The 17,690-nt window shown below is 32.0% G+C and overlaps 1 protein-coding gene across 3 annotated transcripts in view; it reads left to right on the top strand.

The window, feature by feature from the left end:
- LOC134720816 (TBC1 domain family member 31-like) overlaps window positions 1-17,475 on the top strand; it is a 41,209-nt gene extending 23,734 nt beyond the window's left edge. For all 3 annotated transcript variants that reach the window (XM_063583341.1, XM_063583340.1, XM_063583342.1), the window contains 12 exons: window positions 4,345-4,524; window positions 5,344-5,523; window positions 6,411-6,463; window positions 6,929-7,081; window positions 9,296-9,431; window positions 11,410-11,502; window positions 12,015-12,155; window positions 12,644-12,760; window positions 13,897-13,974; window positions 14,867-15,029; window positions 16,060-16,146; window positions 16,960-17,475. In XM_063583341.1, coding sequence (XP_063439411.1) covers window positions 4,345-4,524; window positions 5,344-5,523; window positions 6,411-6,463; window positions 6,929-7,081; window positions 9,296-9,431; window positions 11,410-11,502; window positions 12,015-12,155; window positions 12,644-12,760; window positions 13,897-13,974; window positions 14,867-15,029; window positions 16,060-16,146; window positions 16,960-17,090 — 1,512 coding nt within the window. In that variant the 3' untranslated portion in view covers window positions 17,091-17,475. The remainder of the gene's footprint in view (window positions 1-4,344; window positions 4,525-5,343; window positions 5,524-6,410; window positions 6,464-6,928; window positions 7,082-9,295; window positions 9,432-11,409; window positions 11,503-12,014; window positions 12,156-12,643; window positions 12,761-13,896; window positions 13,975-14,866; window positions 15,030-16,059; window positions 16,147-16,959) is intronic.
- The last annotated feature ends 215 nt before the right edge of the window (window positions 17,476-17,690 follow it).

Genomic DNA, 17,690 nt, shown 5'->3' with positions numbered 1-17,690 from the left:
AACAGGGGTATGAAAAAGTGGTGAGTAGGGATATAGAGGTGAAAAATGGGGATTTAGGTTATAAGCAGTAAAAAAGGGAAACTTTGGGATATAGGGGGGAAAAGGGAAAAGGGGGGGGGGGATTTTTGAAGTTAGCAATATCAGGCTGGTTAAAGTAGCGTAAAGACCACATGACATATGCATATGTTATCTGTCAATGAAGAAGAAGAAATTGATTTCTTCTTAAAATGTTGTGGAACCTAGCTGATTTTTTTTTCAATCTGACAACACACTCATTTTGATATATCATTTTAATATTTATCTTTTGTCCAACATATATTATGGTATATATTAGACAGTTGTATTTCACACATGCTTTATTTAATATTTGTTTATCATGTCATATTATCTTCTCTGTATCTCTGGTTCATGAGAATCTATATTGGATCATTTTATCAATGAAGTTAACAATTGATATCTATATTCAATCTATTAATCCATATAGCTAAACTAAACATCCTTCTGAAACAATGTTGTTAAAGAAATGAGTTCACCAAAGTGTTAGACAATATTAATATATTAGGTCATACCAGCTGTACAATTAGGTAGTTATTATTCTGCAAACTATATGCTTTTCATTGAAAGTCTAAAAACTGTCTAGACTTGCAATACTTAAGGGGGTGGATAGGTTTTCAGAATAGAGAATTATAATGTACCAATGAAATTAAGAATAGAAAAAAAGGCGAAAAAATATTAAAAAAGACTATCAAATTTGACAGTAAATGGACTGAATTCCTTTGAAATATTATTTCATTGCATGTTTTGAACAGTGTGCATCCATTACCACCAACTTTTTTTTCTGAAGCAGATTGATTCATTGTTTTCTTTCAGTTAAGTGGCAATTTTCCATGCAGCTAATTATGTGGTATGTGCTTTGCTCATTGTTAAAGGCTGTCTTTAACACTAAGCCTTTGGTCACACCAAACAGCAAATTATTAAGGGCCCCAAAAATTACTAGTGGAGAATTGCATTTTTTTCGAGCCTGCAACTTTAGTTGCAGAAAGCTCAACATAGGGATAGTGATCCGGCGGCGGTGGCGTTAGCTAACTTCTTAAAAGCTTTATATTTAAGAAGGTGGAAGACCTGGATGCTTCATCCTTTGTATATAGAAGCCTCATGTGATAAAGTTTCTGTCAGTCACACGTCCAATGTCCTTGACCTCATTTTCTTTTTGGCTCACCTGGCCCGAAGGGCCAAATGAGCTTATGCCATCATTGGCGTCCGTCATCGTCTGTCGTTGTCTGTCTTCGTAAACTATTTCAAGAATCTTCTCCTCAGAAACTACTAGGCCAAATACTTCCAAACTTTTACTGAATGTTTCTTAGGGTATCTAGTTTATAATTGTATCCGAAGTTTTGATCTATGAACAAACATGGTTGCCATTGCTAAAAATAGAACATAGGGAACAAATGCAGTTTTTGGCTGTCATCTCAAAAACAAAAGCATTTAGAGCAAATCTGACATGGGGTAAAAATGTTCATTAGGTTAAGATCTCTCAACCCTGAAATTTTCAGATGAATCAAACAATCCATTGTTGGGTTGCTGCCACTTAATTGGTAATTTTAAGGAAAAATAGAGATAAACTGTAAACAGCAAAAACGATCAGCAAAGTAAGATCTACAAATAAGTTAAAATGACCAAAATTGTCAATTGACCCCTTAAGGGGTTATTGTCCATTAATGACAATTTTTAATCATTTGTTCATCATATTTGCTAACTTTAAAAAATCTTCTCCTCTAAAACTACTCAACCAAATTCAACCAAACTTCAACTGAATGATCAGGAGGGTGTATAAAATAAAGTTTATGTTTTAATTTCTATTTCGTCAAAAAACATGGCTGTCATGGCTAAAAGTAGAACACAGGGTAAAATGCAGTTTTTGGCTTATATCTCAAAAACTCCAGCATTTAGAGCAAATAAGACAAGAAGTTAAAGTATTTAATAGGTCAAGGTCTACTTGTCCTGAAATTTTCAGCCGAATTGGGTAACTGGTTTTTCAGGTATAATGCCCCTGAATTGATGATTTTAAAGAAATTTTGCAGTTTTTGGTTATTATCATGAATATTATTATAGATACAGATAAACTGTTAATAGCAAAAATGTTAAGCAAAGTAAGATCTACAAATAAGTCAATTTGACCAAAATTGTCAATTGACCCCTTAAGGAGTTATTGCCCTTTAAAGACTTTTTTTCACAATTTGTTCATCATGTTGACTTGCTTTAAAAAATCTTCTCCTTTGAAACTGCTGTATTAATTTCAGCCAAACTTAGGCTAAATGAGTTTCAGAGTATCTAGTATAAATTTTATATTTTATTTCCTTGTATGTCAAGAAACATAGCTCCTATGGCTAAAATAGAACATAGGAGAAAATGATTTTTTTTTGCTTTTGAAGAAAAAAGGACGATTCAAAGAACATTTAAATAAATTGAAAGCCAAAATAATCATTGATGAGAGATTCAACCAAAAAAAATAAGGTGAGCGATTCAGGCTCTTGAGAGCCTCTTGTTTTTTTACAGTTTTTGAGTATTGGTCTTTTTTTCTAATACTACATGTATATGCAATAGGTCAACTATATTTGATGTATGGAAATTTTTTATGATCTATATATGTCAGCCCTGCAGGTTTTATTTGATCTTGACCTCCTTTTCAGGGTTCATTGCTTGGTGTTAACTTTTTGTGTTCTGGTTTGACTTTTAAACTACAAGCAATAGGTCAACTATATTTGTTGTATGGAAGAATTGTTAGCTGTGCATGTCTGTCTGGCATCATTCATCTTACCTTGACCCTATTTTCATATAGTTCATTGGTCAATGTTTAGTTTTCTTGATTAATGTTAAGTTAATGTGACAGTTGTAATCATGGTAATAAAACTTTATATTTAGGACTATCAACATAATATCAATGATTAGTAAAGAAGGCTAGACATTTCAGCGTGTTCACTCTTATTAATTTAGATAGAGGTCTAATTTATTTTTTTATTTCACATAGCTGCAATTGATCAGTCAATATTGTTTGCTAAAATAAGCAAATTTTATTTCCAATAGATACAATTTACACATTGTTCTCTTATTCTCAACATCTACCCCAACAAAAAATATGAAACTGTTTGATTGTTTACACAAAAGCAACCTGTTTGGTATTTGTTAGATTTCATTTTGTACTGAATTTTGTTTTGTACTTATTGTCTTAGTTTTTAGGATATTTTTAGCCCATACTGTTTCTTACAAGGTTGTACTAGTCCAGACTTACTGGGACCAGTATTGTTCACATTGTTTAACAGTTATAAGTGACATTTATACTGATTGGCTGCATTAATAGTACATTTGGAATATATTGTCAAACAATAGAATGGTGTTTTCAGTTTTTATGGTTCTGGAAATTTGTCAAACAATAGTCTTGTGTTTTCAGTTTTTATGGTTCTGGTAATGACATTTGGTAGTGCTTAGTTTTTTTAGTAGACATTTTGACTAGCACTCAGAATTGATTGCTCATTTATTTGTTTGGCATGTGTAATCAAATTATGATTGTCCATTCACAGTTTGCAAATATAGAAAATAAAAAATAATGTGGCAGTAAATTTTGTGTGAGAATATATTTTGATTTTAATGTAATTTACAAAAAATCGATTATTGACACAAATATTTCAAATAAAAAAAATAAAAAAATTTCACTGACTCTTTTATTCGTCTTCCACATTTATGTATGGAGTAATTTTGAAAGGATTATTTCTATATTAACTGTTTCAAGTTTACAAAATATATATATATGAAGTACACACAAGACAAACATTTTTTTGGTTTCAAACTTTTATTTGACTATGATTTGAAAGCAATTTTTGTTCTGCGTAGGTAGTTGTGGAATATGCCCCCTTTGAATGATTTTATGTTTTTCTGTACTAATGCTTTAATTAAAAACACTTCATTATTTATGATATGAGATTGAAATGAATCCTAATATGCATATACACAAACTGGTCTGACCAAATTATTGATTATTTAGATGCTTAGAACAAAGATTAATTTTACCTTAAAGATCCTGGCCCTTCCAACATCATCTTACAAGAATAATTATATTTATTTGAAACTAGTTCCATTTGCATGTGCATATGAGTATAATATTTTGTTTTGTTTTTTTTTATTTTATAGAAAAAATCCCTTCTGAACTGCAAATTTTTTACCCATTTATGAACCCCAAATTTGTTTCAGCAATTAACCATTGAGCAATTAGGATCCAGATTTATATACTACTCTAACAAGAATACAGTTATTTGAGATTATAACACCCAATTTTTTTCTTAATTTCAGGTTTATGCTTGGCCCTTACTGGAGACGTTATTCTCAGAAGTTCTAACAAGAGATGAATGGTTGATGTTATTTGACAATGTGTTCTCTAACCATCCCTCCTTCCTTCTGATGGTTGTTGTAGCCTATGCCATGTCAGCTAGGGGTCCTCTCATGCAGTGTATAGAATTAGATGATTTTAAAGTAAGTGTAAATCAATCGTCATGACAATTCAAGACATGGTGTCAGTGAGACAGCATGAATGTCATGACAATTCAAGACATGTCAGCGAGACAGCATGAATGTCATGACAATTCAAGACATGTCAGTGAGACAGCATGAATGATGATCAGAAGAAGATCTAGAGGTCATCAGAAGAAGATCTAGAGGTCAACATACAGTTTCATCAATAGGCAGATGTCTCTTCAATAGGTCAAGCTCTCAATAGGTCAAGCTCTAAATCTTTCAAACTCTATAACATTATTTATAAATGTAACTGATACAATCAAAGAACTGCCATCAACACCAATTCTCTTAATGAAATATCACATAAAACTAATATTGTTGTCACTATTTCATCACAGTTGAACATTTTTGAGGTTAATATATACACAAAAATATCTCTTATGTATGAATACCAGTTAACATCCAAAGTTTACTGCTTAACTCAAGCAATGAAAAAACTCCCCTCTCATGGAGAGCCTAAGACTACTATAGTTAATGTTTTTTCAATGTATAATTATTATATGAGAAATACAAGGGAGCAAACTTCTGATAGTTGTAAACACATTTTTCCTATTGATAATTAAAGAATCTTCACCTTAAAATATCAATGTACTAACACATTCAGTGGTGGATCCAAAAAATTGCATAAGGAGGTCACACTGACTGCCTAAAAGGGGACAGCTCAAGTCTTGTTTCAGTGATTCCCTTTAATAATCAACCAAATTTTTGTTCACAAAAGGGGGAGGGCACTGGCTTTTGAAACTGTAGAAACTAACAATGTTTTTGGTTCTTTTTCAGTTTTTTTACCACCATAGAAATGCCGTAGATATAAAACATGTGGTAAAGGAAGCCTATAGATTGATGGAGTCTACACCTAAAGACATTCATCCAGAGAAAACATTGGAAGATTTCAAACCTCTTACTGTAGGACAATATCCTGTCTTCAATAAATACCCAAAATTTATTGTGGATTATCAGGTAAAATTCAAAAGTGACAAATAACGTATTTTTTTCTCAATGAAAATGAATACATTTTTCATATCAGACATCTTAGGGGCCTTTTATAATTCCGTGGTTTTCATCAGATCATGTCTGTCCTATTGTTTTTTTTTATATTTTACATTGTTATGAATAAGGCTGTTAGATTTCTAGTTTCAATAGTTTCTTATTTTTCATATCAGTTATAGATGACTATACATTATGAGTTTTTTCAGCCATACAAAGATGACTATACATTATGAGTTTTTTCAGCCATACAATGAATGACCTGTAATTACTTATTACCACATCATTTGAACTCAGGTGGATACTTGTCTCATTAGCAATCATACAACATCTCCTTTTTTTACTACGATGCAAATATGAAAACTATTTATATATTAGGACTGAGAACAAGGAATAGTCAAAACAACTAATTTGCAATACATGATTAGCATACCTACCTACCTATCCTTTGCTCCTGGCAGAGCATAAGTTTGCCACAAGATTTCACTATCCAGCTCTGTCTTTAGCCTTTGTTTCGGCTTCTGCCCATGATTAGCATGGCTCATACTTATTTGTTGGTTTCATGCTCTATTACAAATATTTATACTTCATGCAACTAATTTTCTTCAGTTTTGACATCTGATATTAATGTAGGAAGGTATTTTACCATAAATCTGACTTTTCGAACTTCATAAATTACTATAAAGAAGCTTTGAGTTATGAAAAGAGCATTGAGAGACTGCTTCATATTTTAGAAATTGACCTTTCGTTTGACCTAGATGGGGGATAACTGCAACCCATTTTGCCTGTAGTTTTTTCCCCAATGCTATTAATATGTTACATGTTATGATTTTAAATATATGCCTTTATACTATTTATAGGTTCAAGAAAGAGAAAGAATAAGACATGAAGAAATGGAATACATGAGACAAAAGTAAGTCCAACATAAAGGAAGTTCAGTGTAATTATCAATAGGATAATGGTAGGAACATGCCTGAAGCTAGACCATTTTTCCATTATAATTTGTAAACCCAATTATTTCATGAGCTGGTTATTTTAAGTAACTTCTCCCAAGTAGAAAAATAACACAAAAATAAATTGTTGCAAATAAGGAGAATTTAAAAGGATAGAAATTATGATCTACCTGTCTTAGAATAATAAAGTTTTGTTGGACAGTTAACCGTAGGCATCATTTCAATATGAAAGTTATTTTAAACAACTCAATTCAACCAAAACATTATAATTTGATTAACTGGATCTTATTTTTATAGCATCTACTGTGTAAACTAAGTATTGTATAATTTTGTCTTCATAAGTTCAGACATTTGTCTGTGTCTTCATTTTATAGAAATGGTATGCCATGTAAATATTTATATTTTATATTTTTTCATATTTTCAGACATTTATCTTTGGAAATGCAGAAAGAAACCCAGAAACGACAACAAGAAGAAGAAGCATGGTATAGACAACAACAGCTCCTCCTGGAGGCAGAGGATAAAAGACGTAAACTTATCCAAGACGAGGAAGTGAAACTTGTTGATCAAAGAAAAAGGTAAACAATATCTTTGTCCTTATTTTATGTCTACTGGTCTGTTCACATTAAATTAGGAGGTTGAGTTAATCAGTGATTTAAGAAGTTCATCTACTGTATCACACGCCTGTCAACACTGAGGTTGTGAATTTGAACCCTGCAACTGGCAAGGGCATTTGACGCAAACCTTCATTGACTAGGATTGCCAGTTTTTGTCGAGCCTGCGACTTTTGTCGCAGAAAGCTCGACATAGGGATAGTGATCCGGCGGCGGCGGCAGTGTTAGCTCACTTCTTAAAAACTTTATATTTTAGAAGGTTGGAGACCTGGATGCTTCATACTCTGTATATGGATGCCTCATGTTACAAAGTTTCCGTCAGTCACATGTCCAATGTCCTTGACCTCATTTTCATGGTTCAGTGACTACTTGAAGAAGAAAAAAGTTAAGATTTTTTGTAATGTTAAATTCTCTCTTATTATAAGTAATAGGATAACTATATTTGGTATGTGCGTACCTTGCAAGATCCTCTTGCCCATCAGACAGTTTTCACTTGACCTCAACCTCATTTTATGGATCAGTGAACAAGGTTAAGTTTTGGTGGTCAAGTCCATATCTGAGATACTATAAGCAATAGGTCTAGTATATTCGGTATATGGTAGCAATGTAAGGTGTACATGTCCAACTGGCAGGTGTCATCTGACCTTGACCTCATTTTCATGGTTCAGTGGTTATAGTTAAGTTTTTGTGTTTTGGTCTGTTTTTCTTATACTGTATGCAATAGGTCTTCTATATTTTGTGTATGGAATGGTTGTAAGGTGTACAGGTCTACCTGGCAGGTGTCATATGACCTTGACCTCATTTTCATGGTTCAGTGGTCAAAGTTAAGTTTTTGAGTTTTTGGCCTTTTTTTCTCATACTATATGCAATAGGTCAACTGTATTTGGTGTATAGAAATATTTCATGATCTACATGTCAGTCGCGCGGGTTTTATTTGACCTTGACCTAATTTTTTACGGTTCATTGCTCAGTTATAAGCTTTTGTGTTTTGGTCTGTTTTTCTTAAACTATAAGCAATAAGTCAATTTTATTTGTTGTATTGAAGAATTGTTAGCTGTACATGCCTACCTGGCATGGTTCATCTGACCTTGACCTCATTTTCATGGTTCAAAGGTTTTCTTGGTTTATGTTAAATTTATGTGACAGTTTTAATAAAGCCTTATTATTAGGAATATCAACATAATATCAATGATTAGTAAAGAAGGCGAGACATTTCAGTGTGTGCACTCTTGTCCTGTTGAAGGTTTGTGGTTCACTTCAAGCACCCCAGCTTCCTCCACCAGGACTGGCAGCTACAGTATAGCTCATAATGCTAAAAATTGCATTCAACACAAATCAGTCAATTAACTTAACAGGTCTGTACACATTAAATTCTTTCTAGAGCTGTTTGAAATTGGTGTAAAAAAAAAAAAAAGAAGCAATATTATATTGTGATACATACTGTCGATTCATTTATTTTCGTGGGTACCAAATTTAGGGTTTGAGAATAAACTTGCATATTCGTGGATAGATTTTGTGGTTTTGGCAAAGTCTGCATATATTCCTTTGGAAAATTTGTTATATGTTGAACCTTCAAATTTTTGGTCCCCTTACACCCATGAAATCATGAAAAAAATTGGTTTCTAATGAATATTAATAAATCCACAGTAATCTATTTGTAGGAACAAATGCTGGAGTATTCAATAACATTTATATACAAGTTATAGTCAGTAGCCTCACATTCCATGTAATATATTTAGGAGATAACTGTATTGTATTTTTAGCTCCAACGGCATCAATTGGGGATTTGATGGTCGCAAATTAAGTTTACTGGCGACGCGTTAGCGGAGACAGTAAACGGGTATTTGCGACCATTAAATCCCCAATTGATGCCGTCGGAGCTAAAAATAGAATATTGTTATCTCCATTCTAATGAAACTGACAGAAAACAACGTTAAAACATGCATTTAAAATCTGTCATATGCGGTCTACGCATGCGCGTACGTCCCATAGCATCAATTGTCAATTGATGCCATGTAAATAAATGACGTTATCCAATCAAAATGAACGTTACAAACGTTGTTGCATTAGAATCAGTAATATAAGTCATTTGCTAAATAATTTACCCAGTCACTCCTTAGGATTAGTTGAAGTCAGTAACGATTCAAAGATGTCTAAAATTACTTTTGTTGTTTTCAGATTGTATGCCATGAACAGGGAAGTAAAATTAAAAGAGCTACAATTATTAGATGCAGCAAGAAGAAAGTTTTTACATTTCCAGAAACAACAAAGAGAATCTGAACTGAAGAGACTCGATGATGAAGTTCAAAGAAAGGTAAGAAAGAAAAAATCAAATGTTTATTTTGTTGAATATACAAATTTTCTTCTATGTCGTTATCACAAATATTTGTCTGAAATAAAGAGAACTTAAAATAAAAATGGATGTGTTATTATATGAAGTTGTCTAACTTGTGTGGTCACCTTTAAAAATCTTACAAACATAAATACTTTTTTAGCTCACCTGGCCCAAAGGGCCAAGTGAGCTTTTCTCATCACTTTGCGTCCGGCGTCTGTCGTCGTCCGTCGTCGTCCGTCGTCGGCGTCCGGCGTTAACTTTTACAAAAATCTTCTCCTCTGAAACTACTAGCCCAAATTAAACCAAACTTGGCCACAATCATCATTGGGGTATCTAGTTTAAAAATTGTGTCCGGTGACCCGGTCAACCAACCAAGATGGCCGCCATGGCTAAAAATAGAACATAGGGGTAAAATGCAGTTTTTGGCTTATAACTCAAAAACCAAAGCATTTAGAGCAATTCTGACTTGGGGTAAAATTGTTTATCAGGTCAAGATCTATCTGCTCTGAAAATTTCAGATGAATCGAACAACCTGTTGTTGGGTTGCTACCCTTAAATTGGTAATTTTAAGAAAATTTTGCTGTTTTTGGTTATTATCTTGAAAAATATTATAGATAGAGATAAACTGTAAACAGCAATAATGTTCAGCAAAATAAGATTTACAAATAAGTCAACATGACCGAAATGGTCAAATGACCCCTTTAGGAGTTATTGCCCTTTATAGTCAATTTTTAACCATTTTTCGTAAATCTTAGTTATCTTTTACAAAAATCTTCTCCTCTGAAACTACTGTGCCATATTAAACCAAACTTGGCCACAATCATCATTGGGGTATCTAGTTTAAAAATTGTGTCCGTTGACCTGGTCAACCTACCAAGATGGCTGCCATGGCTAAAAATAGAACATGGGATAAAATGCAGTTTTTGGCTTATAACTCAAAAACAAAAGCATTAAGAGCAAAACTGGCATGGGTTAAATTGTTTATCAGGTCAAGATCTATCTGCCCTGAAAATTTCAGACTAATCGATAGTCAATTTTTAACAATTTTCATAAAATTTGTAAATTTTTACTAACACTTTCAACTGAAACTACTGGGCCAATCATTATAGATGGGGATATATGTACGCAGCAAGAATGTTCAGTAAAGTTAGATCTACAAACATATCACCATCACCAAAACACAATTTTGTCACGAATCCATCTGTGTCCTTTGTTGAATATTCACATATACAAATGTACCAAGGTGAGCGACACAGGCTCTTTAGAGCCTCTAGTTTTTTATTTCTTCAGAAAGGCATGCAAGTGCTTCAAGGGGAAATAATTTTCGTGATTTTACTTTGGTCTTGTAAAGCAATTGCTCATGTCTAACCTTCAAAGGAACCCTACATGAAAAGTTTTCAAGCTTGACCAGACTATAAAGAGGATGAAGCATAAAAGTTTTAAGAACTTAGGAAAGGGCAGCATACTGTGGATTCATTTATTTTCGTGGGTATCAATTTTCGTGGATTGCTGAAAACTTGCATATTCGTGGATATTTATTTTCGTGGTTTTGCCAATTTCTGTATACAAATCCTATTGAAAATATGTTATTTTGTGGAACATTTGAATTCGTGGTTTACCTGTAACCACGAAAATTGGTACCCAACGAATAATAATGAATCCACAGTATTTCTTTTCAATTTAATATTCATCATCCTGTTTTCTTGAACAAGTAAAAGTACATTTATACAGAAACCTAAAATGCATTAAACACTGATTTTGAAGCATCTCAGAAGAATTAATCTTCACTACTTTTTTGCTTCTCTAGGTTATGAAGAGATATTTTGATATCACATGATTGCTGATATACTGTGAAATAAACATTTTTTATATGCCCTTTATGGGCCCTGTAATTTGGGAAATACAAATATTCTATTCTATTCTATTCTATTCAATTCTATTCTATGGTTATTTTCAGGCCTTACAAAGAGACCAAGAAACAGAAACAGCTATGGAAGAGGCAGAAATAAGAAACTTAGAATTACAGTTACAAAAGAAAATGTTTGAACAGGTATGGAAAATTTACAATAGCAACTACAATTAGAAATGGAAAACTTGAAATTACAATTACAAATGAAAAATTCAAAAAGATAGGGAGTTGAACAAACAGAGACATTATTTTGATAAATAAGATTGGTTTTATTCATTCTAAGAAAACAATTTGTGATGAAATACCAAATTAGATAGTACTTCTCACATATCAAACTATCGATAGCTCTGTCAACTGTGGGTGCACTGACTTTGTCATAACATTATCTACCTAAAAAATAACCAAGGTTTATCTTCAACTTTTGACTTTTGATGTATTAAAAAACAACCAGTAATCAAATATGACATGTAGGTTGAATTTTAACTTTGAAAAAAATAGTTATTTTTTTTATTTTGATCCACAATGTCTCAAATTATAAACATGCATTGGAAAACTCACAACCTCTCACAAATGATTGATACTGGTGCATGTATAAACAAATGTTAATATTAAGCCTACAAAAGGAGAAAAGAATTATTTTTTTTTCTCCACAGGATTTATTTAGAGAATTTGCTACATCATCACACCACCTCAGAACTGAACAAGACATGCATCGTAAACAGTCAGAGTTAGAGGAGAGGATACAGGAAAAACTGAGGGATGCTGAGAGAGAAAGACAAATGGAAATAAGAAAGGTTTCATTATTTTGTTATTTTATTATAAATAAAAACCTTTTTATCATTTCAAACAACAATGCATAAAGCTATAAACAAACTATTTTGAATTGTTTAAAACAACAACTAAATTTATTATTATACTTCATCTGAAATTTTCCTTGCCAATGTGACAACTCTCCATCCAAATCATAATTTGTAAAAGAAAAACTATTAAAGGTCAAAATACAGTCTTCAACACGGAGCCTTTGCTAACACCAAACAGTAAGTTATAAAGGGCATTCATAGAAATCGTATAAAAAAGAAATTATATTAAGGAAGTACATGCTTCAGAAGTTCTATTAAGATTTGTTGCCCCCCCCCCCCCTTTTCCGACTCTCCCTTCAAAAAAAAAGAAAAATTACCACATAATAGAATTCCTTTAGATAGGTTACAGTCAGACATTGTTTTTGTTTTTTAATTTCTACATTATAGTAATGAAGTCAACCTCACAATTCCTTTATTTACAGTCCTTACAAGATGGGTTAGCCAAATCATCACAACAGAATATTGAAGCTTGGGCTTCAAATGAGTATGAATCTAGACGTAGGCTGCAAGATCTAGAAAGAGAGACGATGTCATTACAAGTAAGTGATTGAAACATTTGTTTGAACTTTAATTCTAAATTGTATGAAAACTCAAGGAAAATTTGAAAATCATTGGTAAATGTTTTACTTGGAAAATTCAAGTGTAGTTTTTTCTCTTTAAAAATGTGAGATTCTTTTTCTTTAAATTTTCTATACTCAAAAATATCAAATACATCACAATTAACTTTGCCTTAACTTTTACGAATTTGACTTTTATTTGTTTCCTTTCCCGATACAATCTGTGTCCTAGTACATATATATTTAAGTAGAAATATTGGATGGTAGTTTTTAGGGTGAATCACCTACTGCATATTTTTTTCTTGGACTTCATTTAAGTTGTAGCTTTAGTTGCACTTTTTCTGAAATTTCCTTATAATTATTCTAATATTCAATTATTGCCGTCAGTTGGATTTTCGTCGAAAAAGGGAGACTAAGCGATCCTACATTCTGTCGGCATCGTCGTCGGCGGCGTCCACAAATATTCACTCTTTGGTTAAAGTTTTTTGAAATTTTAATAAATTTCTTAAACTATCCTTGGTTTGTACCAAACTTGGACAGAAGCTTGTTTATGATCATAAGATAGTATCCAGAAGTAAATTTTAAAAAAAAAAGTCCATATTTTACTTTTAATGAACTTAATTTTCTGCAGGGAAACATTACATTCACTCTGTGGTTAAAGTTTTAAATTTTAATAACTTTCTTAAACTATCCTGGGTTTGTACCAAACTTGGACAGAAGCTTAATTATGATCATAAAATAGTATCCAGAAGTAAATTTTGTAAAAAAATAAATCCATTTGTTCCGTATTTTACTTTTAAATGGACTTAGATTTTCTTCCAGTTAACCATACACACATGTATAGTCTGCAGTTGTTTTTAAAACATTTATTAGATTCATAAACTATCCTGGATTTTAACCAAACTTGAACAGAAGCTTCTGACAATCAAAAGATAGTATCAAGAGGAATAATTTTATTGATTTTTTTCCTCATTTTTGGTGAGCCTGCAATTTACAGCAAAAGTAGGCGAGACACTGGGTTCCGCGGAACCCTTACAAATTTTTCTTTCCATTTAATTAGAAAAAATGTTGAAAGCAAAATATTTTATGATTTATTCTTTTATTATCTTCATTTTCAGCTTGCCAAGAGGAATGCAGAAAATAGGTCATTAGAAAAAGAAGTGCAGGATTTAATGACAAAGGTTCAAGATAGAAAGGTAAGTAAACGATAAAATAACTTCCTGTTGTATAATTATATTGTTTCGATTTACACTTCAATATTTAGATTATTTGAAAGGACTAGCTTATACAGCTGATCAAGTTTTTATGCTCAAGTCTGGGTGGAGGGGCATTAAATTTTTACCATAATATTGAAAATTGAAATTGGGAATATGTCAAAGAGACAACAACCTACCAAACAGCAGATACCAACCAAGGGCCATCAATGGGTCTTCAATGCAGCAAGATAATACCACACATGAATGTATGCATGTACACACGTCTGTATGTATGTCCATACGTCTTTAAATTGTTTTCTGTTCTATTACTTTAGCATGCAAATATAAAGAAACTTGAACGCAATGTTTATATCCCCAAAACATAGATCAAATTAAGCTTAATTTGCCTGTTGCATATTTTGCAATGTTAAAGTCATGAAACACTAGCAACAAACTTGATAAAGATTAAACTGTTCCTTAAACAAACCCGGAAGAAAAATAGCTATAGGTTAAGGTATAAAACAAGCCAAAAATATTGATAGGTTACAGATCGCCTTTTTAAGATATTTAAGTTTTGAAAATTTTCTCAAAAAGGCTGCTTCAAACTTTTACCTTGTATTTGCTTTCATATTATTTGGGTCCCAAATCAAAAGAAAAGAAATTTGAAATCTGCTTAAATTTTGTTCAATGATATTTTATAAGCTAAAGAATTCTTATATGAAAAGAAAATGGGTGTAATGAGGCAAAATATTTTACCTTGTATCTAAGGGCAAAAAGCCAAGGAGTGTGAACAAAAGACAAATTTCCCCAAACTGACTCAAGTACATCCTTTAAGATAATAATTTTCAATAATTCATCACTTTTTATTTTTAATTTTTGTTTTTTTATTTAGGATACAGAGACAGAAGTTGCTCACATGGAATTGTATGAACAGAAACAGGATGCTGCTGAGAGTGGCCAGAGACGGTTAAGGTTATTGGAAGAAGAAGGATATGTTGCTCATGAGCATGGGAAATCTCTCACACAAGATGCCTTATATAATTTAAATAACAATAGTGAGTATGCCAATGGATTATCACAAAAATCATCTTTTACAGATATATTCATATTCAATCATATTCTCTCCTGCTGTGGATTTATTTTCATGGGTATCAATTTTGGTGGATTGAGGTAAACTTGCATATTTGATGATATTTGATTTTCCTGATTTTGCCCATGTCTGCATACAAAGCCTATATAAAATGTGTAATTTGTTGAACATTTGAATTTGTGGATCACCTGTTCCAACGAAATCCACAAAAAAATTGGTATCCAAAAATAGATAATGAATCTACAATATTTGCACCCCAAGGGTTGACTAGGATATTGAAATATAGTCCCTATAACTTTTTCCATCCGATACTTAAACCTGTTGGAAGAGTGGAGTCTTTTTGAATGTTCCAGCAGATGTATACATCAAAGCCACTTCTGATTGGGTTGGGCACCTGATATCAGATTCCTTATATAGGCAAAGTGCCATACTCTCATCAATTTAGATTCCTTGCCCCAGCTGTTTTGAGAGGTCTGTTCTGTTGACATGGTTGACAGCTATTTACACAAAAATAGTTTTGAACATTAACCAACATAATCTCTTTTTCAAGTGGTAGTTTATATTTAACACTCTTCATCACTGACATTACACTTTGCAGAAAAAACCTATTGGGCCTATTGTTAATTTTTGCTTTTTCAGAAGATAACTGAAATATTTGCCACTGAACACAAAGCAAACAACAGCAAATATTTCCTATTTAACTTTTCAAGAATTTGAGCACTGACTTGTAAGTTCTTTAATGAAATTTAAATTTTTTTTGAAACAGGAACTTAATATTACCATGAAAAAGAAAAATCTGTTTTGGACAATTTATTTTTCATGGAAATATTGAGTTGAAGATGCAAGCAAAGATTCATAAGTCATTGGTCATATGTTTGAATTGACATCAAACCTCCTGTGATATACAATAACTGGGGATTTCAAACATATGTAAAAAAAATTCTGATGTCAGATATTTGACAGAAAACAAAGTTAAAACAATTTATATGTTACAGGTACTAGACTAGGAAATACCACATTAAACAGCACGAGACAGTCGGATATGTATCAGACTTTACAGACTACAACTAATTCTTCTGGAGGTAGGTATATCTCGCTCAGTTCAGTCACTAGACACAATTTTTGTAATTGATGATTTTAAAAATACCAAGATTGCTTCACTAAATAGACTGAAGTTTCACGAATTTGGTCAGCTATTTTTTCTATTTCTTACAAACATATTCAATTGAAAGTCCTTTGATGAGGGCACAATCTTTTGATTTTGTTATTGCTAGGTAAAATTTAGGGTAATATTGAATAAAAGTAGACCAAAATGGTAACTGTTTTGATGCCAGGTTAATTTATAAGAGAGATTTCTCCTCAACTAATTTAAATAATTAAAAAGTGTACCAAGGTTAGGAAATGAATTAACTGAAAATATATCTGATATCTCAATTTTTCATAACCAGAGTCTAATTTCCAGTATGGCTTTTAAGTAATATTCCATTTGGACATTTTATTATGAATGTTTTGGAATTCAGTAATGATACAGTGTAATTACATCTGACCACCATTAGGGAAATTATAACTGACTTTTGGCAGGCAATAACAAATGAATTATTGTAAATTTATAGACAAAGGCATTATATTGAAGAGTGAAACAAAATGTTTTTTTGTTTTTTTTTACTTTTTGCACCAATATGTTCAAACCTGACCAGTTGGTTTGGAAGCAACATTGCAACTTGATGTCTCACTTTATAGAACCTATAAAATATTCAAACCAAATATCTGATCTACTGAATTGTAAACAATTGAGAATAGAATGTATAGCTTTCTGGGATCTCCTACTGGAGCCCTCTACGTACATGTATAACTATTGGTAACATTTTTTTAAATTGTTTTTCATTATTTTTCAGTTTCTTTAGAAAGAAGTGGTCGTGCTTTTGATGAGAAGGAAATAGCTCTGTTAAATGAAGTCAGGAATTTAAGACAAAGACTTGCTTTAGAGAATAGATCAAAGAGGCCACCAGCTGTACCTTGTGAATAACCAAAAACATTTTGGTTATGAATTTAGTATCCGTCCAATGAACCAATCTTTGTACAGCTAGATTATATTCTTGCATTTATGAACATTACTGCCATGATATTTTATAATCAATTGATGCCAAATTAGGGTTTGGAACAAAATTTGACTATTTACTTAACAGTAAAATGACACATATTCTTGTTTGGTCTTTGATGGGTAGCTGTCTTATTGAATAAACAAATCACAGCTTCATATTTTCATAGGAAGATTTTCCTGATTTATGTAAGATTGTATAAGAATGGCTAGAATTCAACTGTAAGTTGCAGCTAGTATATCATTGTAAATTGTCATTGTTTATGTTAAATTGTATAAAGTATCTATTTATTGTAATAAAAAGAAAAACAAACTAAGTTTTCTTAATTCAATTGAAGTGGAGACTTTTTCCACTGAGGTGAAAGCAGACCATCTGAGTTTGAAATACAACAAAATATAATAAATATTTTTTGATGGTTTTGATACTAAACCCTTAAAGGGAGGGCTATGTGGTTGATTTTCAGATGATGAAATTTTTTATTTTCACTGAAAAAATACACATACTAGTATTTGTTTAAGGGCTAGCTA

Source organism: Mytilus trossulus, chromosome 6 (assembly GCF_036588685.1).
Source record: "Mytilus trossulus isolate FHL-02 chromosome 6, PNRI_Mtr1.1.1.hap1, whole genome shotgun sequence".
NCBI lineage: Eukaryota > Metazoa > Mollusca > Bivalvia > Mytilida > Mytilidae > Mytilus > Mytilus trossulus.
The sequence above is the reverse complement of the archived record's forward strand: the minus strand, read 5'-3'. Positions and strand labels throughout refer to the sequence as shown.